The sequence below is a fragment of the Poecilia mexicana genome, unplaced genomic scaffold, assembly GCF_051168715.1.
Source record: "Poecilia mexicana isolate PSO_F unplaced genomic scaffold, ASM5116871v1 scaffold_18, whole genome shotgun sequence".
In the NCBI taxonomy this organism is placed as follows: domain Eukaryota; kingdom Metazoa; phylum Chordata; class Actinopteri; order Cyprinodontiformes; family Poeciliidae; genus Poecilia; species Poecilia mexicana.
In genome coordinates, this window is record NW_028263387.1 from 3,002,334 (window position 1) to 3,018,079 (window position 15,746).

At 42.5% G+C, this 15,746-nt stretch overlaps 1 protein-coding gene across 1 annotated transcript in view; it reads right to left on the minus strand.

Moving 5' to 3' along the window:
* Nucleotides 1-453: 453 nt before the first annotated feature.
* Nucleotides 454-15,746, minus strand: part of zanl (zonadhesin, like) — a 44,190-nt gene continuing 28,897 nt past the window's right edge. Inside the window, exons 65-91 of the mRNA XM_088015974.1 lie at nucleotides 14,181-14,383; nucleotides 13,764-13,908; nucleotides 12,529-12,776; nucleotides 12,231-12,408; nucleotides 12,014-12,122; nucleotides 11,738-11,832; nucleotides 11,269-11,445; nucleotides 9,512-9,720; nucleotides 9,288-9,432; nucleotides 9,106-9,203; nucleotides 7,828-7,974; nucleotides 7,564-7,728; nucleotides 7,354-7,481; nucleotides 6,923-7,194; nucleotides 6,634-6,842; nucleotides 6,125-6,269; nucleotides 5,751-5,998; nucleotides 5,539-5,668; nucleotides 5,241-5,442; nucleotides 3,574-3,735; nucleotides 3,365-3,495; nucleotides 3,068-3,270; nucleotides 2,840-2,975; nucleotides 2,289-2,426; nucleotides 1,995-2,088; nucleotides 1,143-1,186; nucleotides 454-687 (exon numbers count right to left, since the gene is read on the minus strand). Coding sequence (XP_087872100.1) covers nucleotides 632-687; nucleotides 1,143-1,186; nucleotides 1,995-2,088; nucleotides 2,289-2,426; nucleotides 2,840-2,975; nucleotides 3,068-3,270; nucleotides 3,365-3,495; nucleotides 3,574-3,735; nucleotides 5,241-5,442; nucleotides 5,539-5,668; nucleotides 5,751-5,998; nucleotides 6,125-6,269; nucleotides 6,634-6,842; nucleotides 6,923-7,194; nucleotides 7,354-7,481; nucleotides 7,564-7,728; nucleotides 7,828-7,974; nucleotides 9,106-9,203; nucleotides 9,288-9,432; nucleotides 9,512-9,720; nucleotides 11,269-11,445; nucleotides 11,738-11,832; nucleotides 12,014-12,122; nucleotides 12,231-12,408; nucleotides 12,529-12,776; nucleotides 13,764-13,908; nucleotides 14,181-14,383 — 4,217 coding nt within the window. The 3' untranslated portion in view covers nucleotides 454-631. The remainder of the gene's footprint in view (nucleotides 688-1,142; nucleotides 1,187-1,994; nucleotides 2,089-2,288; nucleotides 2,427-2,839; nucleotides 2,976-3,067; nucleotides 3,271-3,364; nucleotides 3,496-3,573; nucleotides 3,736-5,240; nucleotides 5,443-5,538; nucleotides 5,669-5,750; nucleotides 5,999-6,124; nucleotides 6,270-6,633; nucleotides 6,843-6,922; nucleotides 7,195-7,353; nucleotides 7,482-7,563; nucleotides 7,729-7,827; nucleotides 7,975-9,105; nucleotides 9,204-9,287; nucleotides 9,433-9,511; nucleotides 9,721-11,268; nucleotides 11,446-11,737; nucleotides 11,833-12,013; nucleotides 12,123-12,230; nucleotides 12,409-12,528; nucleotides 12,777-13,763; nucleotides 13,909-14,180; nucleotides 14,384-15,746) is intronic.

Below are 15,746 nucleotides of genomic sequence, written 5' to 3' on the forward strand. Positions count from 1 at the left end.
TCTGTGCCTCAACTTGCTAGTAGTGGAAAGAACAGGGGATATAATACTTCAAAAGGAAAAAGTGAATTGTGAGGATTCCCTCTCAGCCTCAGTAGTGTCTCAACAAGCAGACTGGTTCTGTTCTCTCCCTCCATGCTTCAGGTTCTGCCTCTGAGGAAGCCAAGGAAGAGAATGAGCAGAACACACATGAAACCTCTAGACTCTGTAGTTTGTGGGCAGAGACTTATGACACTGGTTTCACTTCAGCTTCAATGGTGAAACATGGAATAACCACAGCAGACTATTCGGAGACAGAGAAGTGCTTTACTAAGACAGACTGTAGACTCCAGAGTCCAGACTGTTTTAAAAAATGTTTTGCTACTTGTGTTGTATGTCGTATTCAGGCATTTCTGAAAACAAGAGAAAATATCAAAGAAAGAGCCGTGGCGCTTAGTAACCAGAAGGCATTCAGGATGTGCTTCAACAAAGGCATATTTATTCACAAATCACAGACATTTTAAAAAGAACAAGTTCATTAACGAAACATTAACATTTCACACAAAAAATGGTTAGTTCAAAAATATAAGTTAAAAAGTGTCAGTTTTTCACATGACGAAGAAGAGCAGAGCAGAAGTTGACAAGTGAACCAACATCACATGTTGGTCAGTTTTTCTTTCCGGTCATCATCTATCTGTTCGTATGGATAACCTGGAAGACAAAGCGCAGGGCAGAGTTACAGGAAGGAAAGCATTAACAACCACGAGTCATTCAAAGCTGAAGCTGCATGAGCTACTTCAGGAACACGTCTTCCAGAAAAGTTTCTAAAATGATTTAACACATTTAGATCTTGTTTAAAGATTCTGAAAGTTTTTCAGTTACTTAATTAAAAAAAATTTAATTGTTTTAAAGCATTTCACACAACCGCAAGTATTCTATTCTATTCTATTTGAGTCAACAATCATCAGCAGTTGCATGAAGCTTATCTGTAATTAACCCCAAGATTTTCCACAAAATGAATGACCTTCTCAAAAAAAGACCATTTGAATTTTCTAATTTTTAATTTCTCCCTTATGATTTTAAAATGGTTTTAATTTTTATTTCAGCTTTTCAGAATTTAAAAGCTCAGTCTAAGTCTAACTGTTGATCAGATTAACAATTCTTACTTGTTGATTTCAAGCTGACGCTTCCGTCATCAGAAATGCTTTTCCTGTGAACAGAAAGGGCAGAAATGAGACTTTTTCCCCCATGAGAAATGATAGAATTGTGATTCATTTAAAATGTTCTCTGTTAGTTTGAAATAACTGACTGAATTAACTTAAAGGCAAGACTCAAAGGGGCAATGTTATGTGTTCTTCAGGCACATATTGCCATAGCTATTTTAATTCCATTTGTTATTAAAATGCTGTGTATATCAAACATCACTTAAAAGAAATTTGACTTCATAATTTAAACAGCTTGAAGCTGAGCCTGTCTCTTTAAAACCTCCTGCTCTTTCTGAAACTCCGCCTTCAGGAAGTCATCACAACACAGCTCCTCTAATAACTAACAATGTTTTTACCTGCCTTAGACTGTAATAAAGCTCTGCAGATGTGCAGTTCCACCAGGTGTTTGCTAATTGCCACTAGCTAGTCTGAAGGAGCTGAGCGGGGGAGTTGCAGGGAAGAGCTGCTCTGTGAGGCAGCTCTGAGGAGGTGGAGTGACGTCCACCCAGGCGTTTTGCACAGCTGAATGGTTGCCATGAAAGGATTTCTCAAACATGTATAAACAAATCAGGGTCACACCCCAGGCATGATTCTGATAAGGAATAACATAATGTGATGTGAAGCTCAAAAAACTGGACTTTACATAATATTGCCCCTTTAAACAGCACATCAGAGCCTTTAAATGAACATGCATGGACATGTTACTATACTGACAGTAATTCTAGAAGATCTGGGAGTTTTTATGGGAATCTATGAAAACGCAAGTGATCTCCAAGTCTGTTGTATCTGGACTGGAACTCTGTTGGGACTCACTTGTTTTTCCGTGTGCACACACACACAACGGTAATCACAATGGCAACGACGGCAACCGAGACCAAGACTGCAATTAGGATTATCCACTTGGTTTCTGTAAGAAACAACAAAGACATTTCAATGAGAAACCGCCCTACTATTACATTCTGCTGCTCGCACCGAATAAAAACAGCAGCAACATAAACAGCTAACCACTGGTTGATCTGCATGTTCAAAACAAAATGGAATCCTGTCATTAGCTTCAGAGCTGGAGTGTTAACTCGGTTCATGAGGATAAAATTGAGCAGCTCTTACCCAGTCCTCCAGGAACATCAGTAACCTCCATCTCACAGACTGAGCCGTAGAACCCTTCTGGACATGCACATGTGTATGCGTTGTTGTCTGCCACACATGTTCCTCCGTTCTCACAGGGAGAACTGAGGCAGGGACTTGCTGCATGAGGGAAGAACACAGATGAGCTTCTAATACAAGAGTAGCAGTGATATTATCAGCTAAGTTATCAGCGCACGGAAGCAGACATTTTACTCATCTTTACTGTTTAACACCTTATATTAAAACTACAAGCTAAACCAGCTCCAGAAAAGCATGTAGTGGATAAACTAAAGCAAAACATGTGATTTTTACAGTGACATCTTGAGTTAAAGTTCATGCCTCCCGCCGAGAAGATGCCGCCCTGGGTGGTTGCCCATATCGGAACCCGCTACAGAACTAGGCACACATCGCAATCCATGTGTGCAAGTTTGAGTAAGCTAACAAACATTCTCAAATAAGACACCAGCTTTTTGAGATCAGTTAAAAACCTATGGTCAGTTTTTTTTAATTGTTTCTCCAAAAGGAAAACAAACCTTTGAAACAGTCTCGCTTTAAGTCGAAGATGGTGCAGACATAATCCTCCTGGCAGCTCTTGGGTTGGCACACGGCTCCCCTGCTGGTACACTCGCACGACTGGGAGCAGTCTTCAGTGACAAACTTCTCATTCAGCTGCAGGATGGAGAGAGAAAAGATGAAGCAAATATCCATAGAGACGCACAAAAACATGGATACCCTGGGTGTGATAAGGGGGTGCGGCTCACAGGGTAGTATCTGTTGAGGAAGGTGCAGCCACACTCTGGGTACGGCACACAGATCCCCTCGCTCATGACGAAACCAGAGGCACACTGGCACCCTTCCATACAGGAAGTGATGTCACATTCAGAGGGTGCTGCCAGGTCGGCGCAGGATGATGGACAAGCCGTCATGCACTGGGAGTAGGAGCTGTTGGCACCACAAGTCAGGGCTGCAACCCAAACACAGACAGTCAGGTTTGTGAGGGAGTTTGTGGCGGCGGGGCCAGGCTCCTCTTCCCCGTGTCTGTGGATTATTAATCTTACCGCAGTTCAGATTCTGCCTCCAGGCTCCCAGTTTAACTCCGGCCTCCTGACAGGCGGTGGCGTACGCCTCGTAGCCGCCACAGCGCAGCTCCTCGCTGCCCTCCTCAGCACACAGGTCAAACAAACAGTCACTAGAAGGACAAACAGACACATTGAGCATGAGCAACTCCTCATACATGGTTCCACATGGTGCCCACAGGATTACTCACTCCTGGTAGGGTTGGGGGTCCACAGTGTCATGGCAGGCCACAAACGGCCCCTGAGGGTCTGATAGGGCTCCGCACTTTTTCACGCTGTTGTAGTCGCTGAGTTGAGACGCGGAGCAGTCAGACGTCTCAAATCCTGACTCTGGATCTGTCTCCACCTCTCGCCTGGAGAAGGACAGAGGTTTGAGTTAAATATGACTGACTGCTCAGGCACACTCATCTGGGTAGAAACTGACTAAGGCAAATCTTGAATCATTTCAGAGTGTTTGCTGTAGGCCTGCATTGACCCATGTATGTAAACTGCACAGTTTTATTCTGGATTTTTCTAGGAGTGATGTGATAGTCGAAGAAACTGTCCAGCTGCTTTACAGACAACAACTAAAGAAACATTTTTGTTTTTTCAGGTTTTAAAATCTGCCGTCTATGAAACATGAAGTGATATATGCGTAGTGGGGACTGGACTTCAACATGTTAATTTTGATTAATTAATCACATAGATTTTGAGTTTTAAGTTGGAACCTTTGTATTGATATGTTTCCGGTACGCCCATAAATCTGACGGACAGGTGAGATCCGCAAACACAAACCACAAAGCTGCTTGTGCAGACCTACTGGGGTTCAATCTGACTGGATTCTGGAAAAGATTATTGTTGTGTTCAAGTCATTGAACACAAATTGAGCTACTCTATGAGTGAAACTATTCAATCCTAAAATAGCATCTCAATGCTAAACATGTAGCAGCAGCACAGACTTCTCCGATGCTGATGTCAGCGTTTCTACGTTCAGATTTCTAAAGAAGTTCCATGAATGATCAGGAGTTCCTGAAACTCTGGAAAGATGAACAGACAGAATAGGACATTGTTCCAATCTGATGGTTGAAGAACAGATTAACACTATAAATTTATTTGTTGTTGAGCTCATATGTCTATTTATTCAATAATTTAGTAGCAAAAAGGATTTTGAATTGAAAATGTTGCCTAGCATTGTTAGTCAATTAAAACTTTTCATTGCGTCCCACTACTACTGCAAAAGGTTTATTGTGCATCATTATGCCATGAAATGCAGCTGTTCTGGTGTCAGCATCTTGATCAGAACCCCCTGAAAGAGGGGATTTTGTATCTCAGTGGAAAATCTCTGATTAAATAAAGAGTACATGGAGTCTTAGTGAAGCAGTTACAATGCTGGCTCAGTTTCTCTTCATCAGGTTTCCCTTCCAGACTGACATTAATAAAACATGTTGAACCAACATCAGGATCTGTTAAAACAACCAACAGAATGATGAAGCCAAAACTTTCTGATAGCCATCATATCTACAGAACCCTGTTCTCATATCAACTTGTCATTTAAAATGAGATTGTTCACAAGTTTCTGTGTTAACAGACTTCTTGTATTTACTAGGAATGCACCGATTGTAGTTTTCAGGACGATTTCCTTCCTTAAAACGCCTTACCTGCCGATCCCCGTTGTGGCAGATATCAATGGATCGACTAGTGTTGTTTCAACTACTGACTACACACATGCAGTCGTGACCTGGTGGGTGTGTCTGTCACTCAGCCTCTCTCATGGCAGAGCAAAAGGGGACATCGGTGCACCACTGGGATTTACGATGAGGAATGTTCACATAGGAGTAAAATCCTCATCAACCAACTTGAACACAAGCAGTTCTCCTACCTGTGGACATGAACGGCCGTCTGAACGTCAGAGATCTTCAGCCCACCAGCTTCTCGGTCGTTGGTTCTCCAGCTTTCTCCAAACTCATTCAAACTCCTGACCACTGTCCCATCAGGTTTCATGTACTCGTTTCTTGTGATGCCATCATAGTTTCCACACAGTCCTCTGACAGAGTCCCTGTATGTGCTGGGGAGCTCAATTTCTAAAAGAACCAAGAGGGAAAATGGAAGTGATGGGGATGAAGGCATCGATACGTAGGTTGAAGGAAGGTCTCAGTATGGTGACGTAGATACTTTACCTCCACGGATTTTGCCATCAAAGCGCACTGTGAGTCCAAAGTCTGTGGAAAGCTGGACTTCCTTGGAGTTCATTGTGATTGTCAAGCCCCTGACCGGAGTGAAAGGAGGTGTGACACGCTCTCCGTTCACCTGAAGGAAATAAGAGTCAATGACTTTTAGTTTTCTTTACAAAAAAAGGTTGCACCGATGCACGCTTTCCTCCAGAACTCACCAGCACAACGTTCTTCTCCAGGAAACGAACGCTGACGCCGTAGACGTCAACATACATCTGATCGAGGATGGACACTCTCTTGCTCATACCTCGCCTGATGTTCTTCCCTCTCACAAGCAGGGGAACCTGGGAGTCCAGGAGATTGTGGCCCTGAGTCAGGATGTAGGTGTTAGCTCCTTGGAAGTGATGTTTGAAGCCGTCGAAAGTCCTGTAGTGAGGGTCTCCAGTGATGCTGCACCGGTCAAACTCTACAGAGGATGACGATGGCAAAGAGTCGGTTAAAAACAGAAACTAAACTGCCAGGAATCAACGAGTCTCTGATCTGCACATGTCTGATATTTCTAGGATGTGTGATGGTTAAGTGTTGAACTCACTGCTGGGCTGGCAGTAGATGTCTCCGTTTTTGTCCAGGGCACACACTGAGTTCGAGTTACAGCTGTGGCTCTTACATGTGATTCCACCACCAAGGTTACAAGTACACAACTCAGAACATTTATCTGTCAGCCATGAGTCTCCCACCTGCACACAAGAAAACCGATGCTCAGTCATATTTATCCACGTACCGACTCCTACATACAGAATGTCATTTCCTGATCAGTATATCACATAAACATGGCTCCAGGAATGTTTTCTTATTTTTATGTGATTCTTTGAATCTCACTGCAGTGCATTATAGACTGGATTGAATTTGTCAGCATGATAATTGTCATGAGACAGTTTTGAGGCAAACTGACGTAAGAATTTAGAGAGTAAACTCTGTGCTCAAATCCCTCGTTGTTTCTGTGAACTACAAAATATATTCCATGGAAAAATAGTTTTCTGTCTAAAATACTTTGCTGTTGTATTACTGAACATCCAGGCTGATGTTTGCTGTCAAACTCACATCATGGTACTCTCCGTCCGAGCCCACACAGCCACATTTATCCAGAGGAACACACTTGTCATCACTGAGGACGTATCCGGCGTTGCACTGACAGCCTTCCACGCAGGTGGTTGGTGGAAGGTGGCAGGATATTGGGAAGAGGTCAGAGCAGGTGGGGGGGCAGGGCGGAGTGCAGTCTGAGTAGTGGCTGTTTGTGGGACAGGGCAGCGCTGTGAAGAGAAAGGACCATACGGGGTAAAGCAGTGACCTCTGAGCTGGACCGTGACTCATCAGCATGAATGAAACTTACGGCAGAAAGTGTTGTTCCTCCAGCTGATGGTGACGCCGGCGCTGTGGCAGGCCTGGGCGTACGCCTCCACGTTGTCACACAGCGTCGCCTGCATGCCGTCGTACTCGCACATGTCGTAGATGCAGTTACCAAGGAAGGCCTCGGGAGGCACTAGAGAGTGGCAGGGCTTGAAGCGGTCAGACATGATGACCTCAGCACACTGAGCCGTAAACAGATTCTCTTCTTCTGTGGTGCAGTTGGGGTGGATGTCGGGGCGTGTGTCCGGCTGACAGCTACAGACAAAAAAAAATCCGTTCAACTTTACTAAATGTCCCTTTTGCAATGCAAACACAGAAACATCCTAGAGTGCAGTTATGCATTTTTATATTTGCTGAAACAAAGCTACGCACCATTCAGATAGTTACAGTTAATCGGATTTTGTCGACACTTACCCAGGATCACTGTCTCCATCCGATTTCCAGCTGTTGCCCAGTTCAATCACGTCCTTGGCTGGTCTTTTATCAGGCATCAGGTTATCATCAGAGTTATCATGGTTGTAGTTCCCACACATGCCACACACCTGGTCAAATCAGAAACCAAGCTTCAGAGACTGTCCTACACTCACAAATGACAGAGTAAAACATGTAAAATGCTCTCTCTACCTTGTTGAAGTATTCTCCAGGTATGGTGACTTCCAGGTGATGGACTCCATCAAACTTCACCTGGAGGCCAAAGTTTGTGTCCAGAAGGCTGTAGGATCCGCTGGTTATCACCTTGGCTCCAGCTTCATCTATGGTGAGCGGGGTTCGCACACGCCGCCCATTCAGCTGAAACAAGACGTCATGAAATGAGACGTTGGATATGGTTTTCGTTTTTTTGCTGGCTTTAAATCATCCATGCTCATGTCAGTGAGTTTGAGACATTACCAGAACTCTGCGGCCTTTCTGGAGCTCAACCTCGGTGTCGTGAGGCAGGTAGACTTTGACGTAGCGGACGTAGGAGGCCTCTGGCTGACCACGCTCCTCGTTTTTAGCCACCACTTTGAAGGGAGTTACCATGCTGCTGTTGCACACCTGTAGGGTGTAGACAAAATGCATACAATGAACATGTCTGATTGTCTCCAAATGAAGTATGACCTCAGACAATAATGCTAAAGCATTATTGTCTGAGGTCAGTATGTGAGTCATACTTCATGACTCACATACTTCATGACTCACATGATAAATCATGTGAGTCACAAAAGCATTGGGATTAATAAAGTATTTTTCAACTGAAGCAACAAATAGACACATTTCAAATTCTATAGTAACTCCTGAGTCAATATCAGGGAGATTTATCTGATAGTGGCTCTGTACATGTCACTCTTTCACTTCCTGCTGAAATGCCGTTCACTCTGCTGCATCCCAACCAATATTATTTAAAATATATTTTTTTAAAAATCACAAAAAGTTACAACTGTATAGCTCAGTTTAATAAGCATTATGGCTTCTGTGGTGCTCTGCTCAACCAGACTACAGATAATATATAATAATAACTGTTTTAGGGTCATGTTGATGAACTAAATCCTAAAATCACATTGGTTTTACTCAATCAGGTCAACTTTCTGAACTTTGGAGCAACATGAGCATCAAAATGCAGGACTTGTTCTCACATCTGGAGAATCTGATCAATGAGTGATGAGCAGGAGGAGAGATTCCATCAGGACAGGACAGAGACGGAGAATTTTACACAATGAAGACGTAATGTTCAGTTCACATGTAATTAACATTATCAGTGTTTATTATTCAATCTACAGAAATCCAGGTTTGTAACATTTAATTAACACACTCTGTTAGAAAACAATTCTTTTTTTCTCCTAAAGCCTTTTTTAATGGAAATAAACTGATGATGTCACAAAAATGTCATGAATTTAGTCAGAAGATCGAATTTCTCTGAGTCAAATTAGAATAAAAACCTGATTGAGAAAAATGGATGTCATTTTTGGATTCAGCAAAATAGTCATAATTCCATTAAAACAGACAACTTCCAAAAAAATATTTATTTGTAACCCAGTGTATGTAAAGCCTTTCTTCCAAGCAATTTACTTTAGACTGTATGACTGTCATTCTTGGAACTGAATCAGTTTGATAATATTAATGTCAGTCTAGACTAGAACAGGCTGTCTTCTACTGCTGGGTTGAATCAGGAAGGTGATTATTCCTCACCTCCACCAGTGTGTATGTGCAGGTACCCATGAACGTGTGCATCACACCGTCAAAAGTGTAGTAGTGTGGATCTCCAGCGACATGACACACTCCTTTACCTGGGGAAGGAAGAGGAAGTGATGTAACCGTGGCAGAGGGATGCAGGAACACATGCCTGGGATGTGTGTGTGTTTCCAGGTTACCTGTAGAGTGACAGCCCAGAACTCCCTCCACCACCTTGCACTCCTGCGCCGGGCTGCACCGCCACGGCTCACAGGTGACGTTGAGATTCCCGTTACACTTACAGCGCTCCGAACAGTCAGACTCAGTGAACCAGGTGTCTCCAACCTGAACACACACACCCACACACACGTTCAACTCCTGCCATGAGTCACACATGCTTTCTATTCTTGCAATGAATACCCACCGGTCTGTATGCCCCTTCTTCATCTGTACATCCACACTCACTGAGTGGGACACACTTGTCTCCACTGAGGACCAGGCCCTCATTACACACACAACCCTCCACACAAGGGTGCTTGCAGGAGCCCCCGGGACCTGCAGGGTCCTGGCAGCTGGGCTGAGGGCAGGCAGAGGCACACGGGTCATAATAACTGCCGGCCAGGCACTTCAGAGCTGCAGGGGGAGGGAAGGCGGAGAAGGCAACTCTTAAAAACAAGGACAATCTTTTTAATCAGGAGTTCCATCAACTCAGCTCAAAAACACACACACACATCTAAATTGCAATATCAGAGACTGCGTTATAAATTCGGTCACCACTAAAGTGACTTGCCCTCATTCGAACCTCTCACAGGTGTTGTCTTTCATTTGGCTACACTGCGGCATTAAAGTGGCACAAGTCAAGAGGGAACGAATAAAAACTGCACAAACTGAACAGCTGCCAGGATAGGTTCAGGCTTTATAACTTCATTTCTGCTACAGTCTGCCTACTACACCAAACAGACTGAAAAAAATAACTGAAGGAAATCGTTAAGATGTAAAATCTCTTTTCATATTCACGTGTAAATATGACAGTTTCCACACAGTCTGACATTTTTCCTTTGGTTTTGCTGCTTGTGTTGTTCAGCATGGTTGTCTTCCTGTTCATACAACTCTTATGTCCTCTTGATGTCCTCAGCTGTCAGGATTTCTACTTCAACATCACTTATCGCATATGTAAAGGTGGCATTATGTATTTTTCAGGCACATATTCCATTTTATAGAACAATCATGTAACGTTATCTTCAGGTGTTGTCAAAATGCTGCATATAAAAATTACTCAAACAAACTCGACTTTGCCTTAAAATTGTCCTCTGTCTCTTTAAGAAGCTCCCACTCTTTCAGACACTCCTGTTTCAGCACGTCATCACAACAGTGCTTCTCCAGTATGCCATTTACAATCATTATTAGGAACATTAGACTGAGAAATAGTTCCTATGATGAGCTCAGCAGATGTACAGTTCATCAGGTGTTTGCTAATTGCTGCTGCCACTAGTCTGGAGGAGCTGAGAGGGGAAGGGGAGCTCTGTGAGGCGGAAGCTCGACTGGGGACTACGGCTTCAAGGAGGAGAGTTGTGGGAATAGGTGAGACCAAGCGATTAGTGGTTGCCACGGGAGATTAAAGGATTTCGCAAACATGCATGAAAGAATCAAGGCAAAAACACTCCCGGTATGTTTTAGATGAAGATAATATTATAACATGATGCAAATCTCAAAAAGGGTTAGGCTTTTTTTTTTCATAATACGTCCCCTTTAAAGTTTTACTGCCAGACTTGTTCCAGAGTACTTCAGACGTCTGACAGCAAAATACAATGTGTGGTCAACGCCCAATAAACTGGTGGAAAGAACGAGGTTTATAGCAATCTAATTATATGGCAGACATAATGGTAAAACCAGCAGAGTACTGGTTGGTGAAGATTATATGAGAGGTTTGTTTAATAAGAAATAGTTCTCCTCTTCATGGCCCCACCCTTACACTGAAAAAACAATTTGGTCAAGACACAAGGAGTCATAGGAACAATCATACAAATAACTTCACTCAATATTCAAAGGGAAACTCCAGAGATAGCCTGTAGAAGCATCAGCATGTGGTGGCATCTATTCCCATCATGTCCCAGTAATCACCAGTAATAAGTCTAAAGAGATGACCTGGTGGTGAGGACTATCAGGCTGAGGCAGACTTACGACAGAAGGTGTTGTCTCTCCAGTGGATGGGGACTCCTGCAGCAGCACACATGTCAGCGTAGCTCTCTATGGCCTGGCACAGGGCCACGGTCTGGCCGCCGGTGGCACACAGGTCATACACACAGTTCTCAAAGAAGGACTCAGGAGGAACGACAGAGTGGCATGGCTTAAAGATTCCTGAGGAGGAGATGAGAAGCAGAGGACTGGTGAGCATCACGTTCATCATCCTGTTAGACTCTCAGACCAACCAGAACAGATCGCTATTGTTTTATTATTCTGAATGTTTTTCATCTCCAAGACCTTTCTGATTCAAGAGACTGAAATATTAAACTGTACTAAAGTCACATTATGTAAAACCCTATGAAGTCCAATATATTGCATATTTTGGACTTTTGTTTTGTCACCTGACCACTCCTGACATGTGTGTGTGTGTGTTTAGGTGTGTGAGCATTAGTGTGTGTGAACCAACCAGTGGGATCAGTGATCATTCCACAGCTGGTGGGCTTCTGTGCCTCTTCCTCCACATCTTCATCACAGTCTTCCTCTCCTCCACCGTTAGTGCAGCTGCAAAAAAACCAAAAACGTCCATCAGAAAAGAAGATCGGTCTCCATGTTTCTGGAGACACGACCAGATTCTCTGCAGGCTGCAGACATTTCAGCTTCTTCAAAGACAGATGATATGAGGGAAGTATTTTGTTAATGTTTAATGAAATCTGGAGCAGAAAGTCAAATACTCATCACTCACTCTGGCCGTGGGTCAGGCACCTGCCAGCTGTCTCCCAGGTCGTTGGTGTTAGAAGCTGCTGTATTGTCTGGTTTCAAGTTGTCGTCGTTGGGCTCGCCGTTAAAATTTCCTGTCAGGAGCAGAAACATTTTTGTTACTTACAAAATGATACACTTTGAGATTTTCTTCATCTGCCATCTGAGAAGAAGCTAAAATAATTCGCTAATGTGTTTCTTACCACACATGCCACAAAGAAGGCCGTTGTATGAAGTTGGAACGGAGACGTCTGCGTGGTGATTCCCGTCAAACCGAACCCTCAGCCCAAACGATGTTTCCAGAACGACAAACTTTCCACTCAGGTAGATCTGAACCCCACTGATGGAGGTTACAGGTGGAACAACTAAAGTCCCGTTGACCTGAAGAGAAAAGTCACATTTATGAAGCAGCACAGAATGCAGTGCTTTTTACTCACACATGACAGAAATTCACTGTTAAGGAAAGTGAATCCTGCCAGTGGTTGTACTTGCGGTTCAGACCTGGACTTTGCGACCTTTGCCAAGGATGAAAGTCACGTCGTTCACGATGACGACCACAGCTCGGACGTAGGAGACCTTCTTGTTACTCCCTCTGTGCTCATTCATGGTGTCCACTGTGAAGTACGGCAACCCGGAGGACTCGTTGCAGGGCTTGGTTAGTGTGTAGGAGCAAGCACCCATGTAATTGTGGGTTTTCTTATCAAAGGTGGTGTAGTGAGGATCTCCAGAGACTGAACAGATACCATTACCTAAGAAAGAGAGGTTGGATTTGAACCAAGCTGTGTTCAGACACTCAGCCTTGAAAACCATGCTTTTCTATGTTACTGTAGCTTGGCAGAGCAGAAACAGACTTATTGGAATATATAAATTATAGACCCAGTAGTACCAACAAGCAGAAAACAGCTAACAGGTACCAGCATGTTGGATCCCTGGTGGTTTTGCGTACTCCATATTTCCCCAAACATTAATTCTTTTTCTTTCATCACCAACACAAAGCAACATGTTAGCTACCATGTGACCCAACAGGCAGTGTGATCTAAGGAACTCCATGTGTTGTGCTGTCTGTACAGGTCACATGATTCTGCCTCCCCAGCGTTCTGCTGACTCTGTGCTCCAGGTCCATCGTGTGTTTTAATCCAGTCAATGTTTCCATCCTGGCTGTGTTCTCCAGGTCTCACAACTTTTAATCTCTACAACGTCTATATCCACTTTATGTTTTTAAATTATTTACCAAGTTATTTGTTTACGTGTTGTGAACACTGCAAATGAGGGAAACACCTTCCAACTACATTCAAGTTATGGACATGCTTAAGCTTCATTCTGTCCATGCAAGGTTACGTCAGTAATTGTGTGCAGTGGTTGATTCCCCAGTGACCCGTTATGATGGTGGTGTGGTGCTAACATCTTAGCATACAGCCGTATTTAATGATATCAACTTTAACTATATTTTAAAAGTAGAGTTCAGCAAAAATGCATCATCCTCAGTCAGATTTACCTGCCATAGAGAAAAAATTCCCTCTGTTTTAAATGAAGGTGTAAATTGTACAAAGATATTTTCAGCTTTGATCTAGACTTGTGCAGCCAACCAGACTGACAAAGGATAACATCCATGAAAAAAGATTGCAGAAAAACGTTGGACACTGCAGATCAATTTCACCGCGTGTGCATGTCCACAGACGACATTCATATTTAATAGCGTGTTGAAGTGTGTGTCAGTTTGACTGTTCTTTACTCACCCAGAGGTCGGCATTCATACTGTCCGTCGTGCAGCTGGCAGCTCTCAGTGCCGGTTCTACAGCTGGTGTTATAACATTGGAGCAAACCTCCTTTCTGACACTCACACTTCTGCTCACAACCCTCCAAGTACCAGTCCTCTCCAACCTGAAACCCATACGAACAAATAAATACTGATTCACTCCGGCTTCAATGTGAAAAACAGCTTCCTTAAATGATTTTTATCTTGATATTTTTAGACACGTGGAGAGAACGCTCCTTAAAATGTGTGTCGTGTGCACCAACATGGATCTTTCTCGGCAATTCTCACAAAGAGGCTTTGAGCTTCTAGCTTTTCCTTCTTGTTTTATTTTTTTTTTACAAAGATTCCATAGCAGGAACAAGTCATAGTGAATCTGTTAAAAACCGGTTCCACTTACAGGATAGTACGTCCCACTGGCGTCCACACAGCCACAGTCTTTCAATGCAACACATCTGTCATCACTGAGGATGAAGCCTGGGTTACACTCACAGCCCTCCACACACACGTCCTGACAGCCAGGCGGGCCGGCCACACCCAGGCACGTTTCAGGACAGGAGCTCACACACAGGGAGTACGAGCTGTTAGGGGGACAGGCCAGGGCTGCATGGACAAACACACCGAGGACAAACAAAACGGTGGACAAAGGGAAGGCAGAATTAAAGGAAGAAGGGAATAGAGAAGGGTGGGTGGATAAAAGGTAAAATAGGAAACAAAGAAAGAGAAAAACAGTTAATAAGTTGTGTGGATAATAAACCAGATAAAGTAATAATCACAGTAATAGGAATATTTAATTCCCACCTCAACCCAGTTCTTATGTTTTGATGATGAAACATCAAACCTGTTCTATAGCAAACATTTTCCAAAATATTGGAAAATGTTTGTTTATAGTTAATATTTGAACTCCTCACACGTCTTCTTTGTCACGCTTACAGTAAATGTGTCAGATTGTGAAACCAATTATAGCATTAGACCACAGCAAATACAAAATGTAGCTTTTTTTTTTAAATTGTGATTACATTTAAACAGTAGTTATCCAAACCCTTATTAAATCATAATCCACAAAAATTAATTTCTTTAAGTTTACTTGCCACAACCAGGGCTGGTTACAGCCTGGCCTCCATAATAAAGAAATATCTGAAATTATACATATATATATATATATATATATATATATATATATATATATATAAAATCAATTTAATGAAGTTTGATTTACACTTTACTTAAAGAAAGAAATTTAGAGAACATATAAAAGGAAACTAAAAAGCTCAAAACAAAAATATTGTATCAAAAATACTTTTATTTCAATGTATTTTGAAATAAAATGACGCCTGATGTGTGAACAGATGTGTGTCTGTTCTATCATGGATTGATAGAACAGACAAAGCTCTAAAAACAGAAACTCAGCCCAGCTTTGTGTACAGAAACAACACTGCAGCTGATCCTGCATTAAGCCCTGCAGTCACAGGCTTAAGCGCTAAGGCTAACATCCTGAAGAGAAGCTGATCTGTTTATACAGCTCTTGAGAATACCTGACAGAAACTCCTTTGTCTGGATTAAATTAGCTTTATGTCTGAGTGAGTAGAGATAAAACTGTAGTTTATTAATTTATTGAACTTGACCTGATGCAATAAACGTATGTAATATTTCTATAAAGGTGAACACAATGGATTAAACATATCAATCAAATACATTTTTAAACCATTTTTTAGGGATATTATTGGCATGGTTATTGGTATCGACTAAAATTAGCTGTAAAATTTAATATCAGACATTGGCCATCCTGTCAAAAAATCTCATCAATATAAAAAGTGTTTTTATGTGACAAACCAGTGACAGTGATGCACTGTTTGAGTGTTGTCATTGTCTTAGAGAGCAAATGTCATGAATAAATTTGACATTAAACATAATGCAAGTTGAAAGTGTTGCATCATTTTCAGCCTAATTTTTAGCATTTGCATTT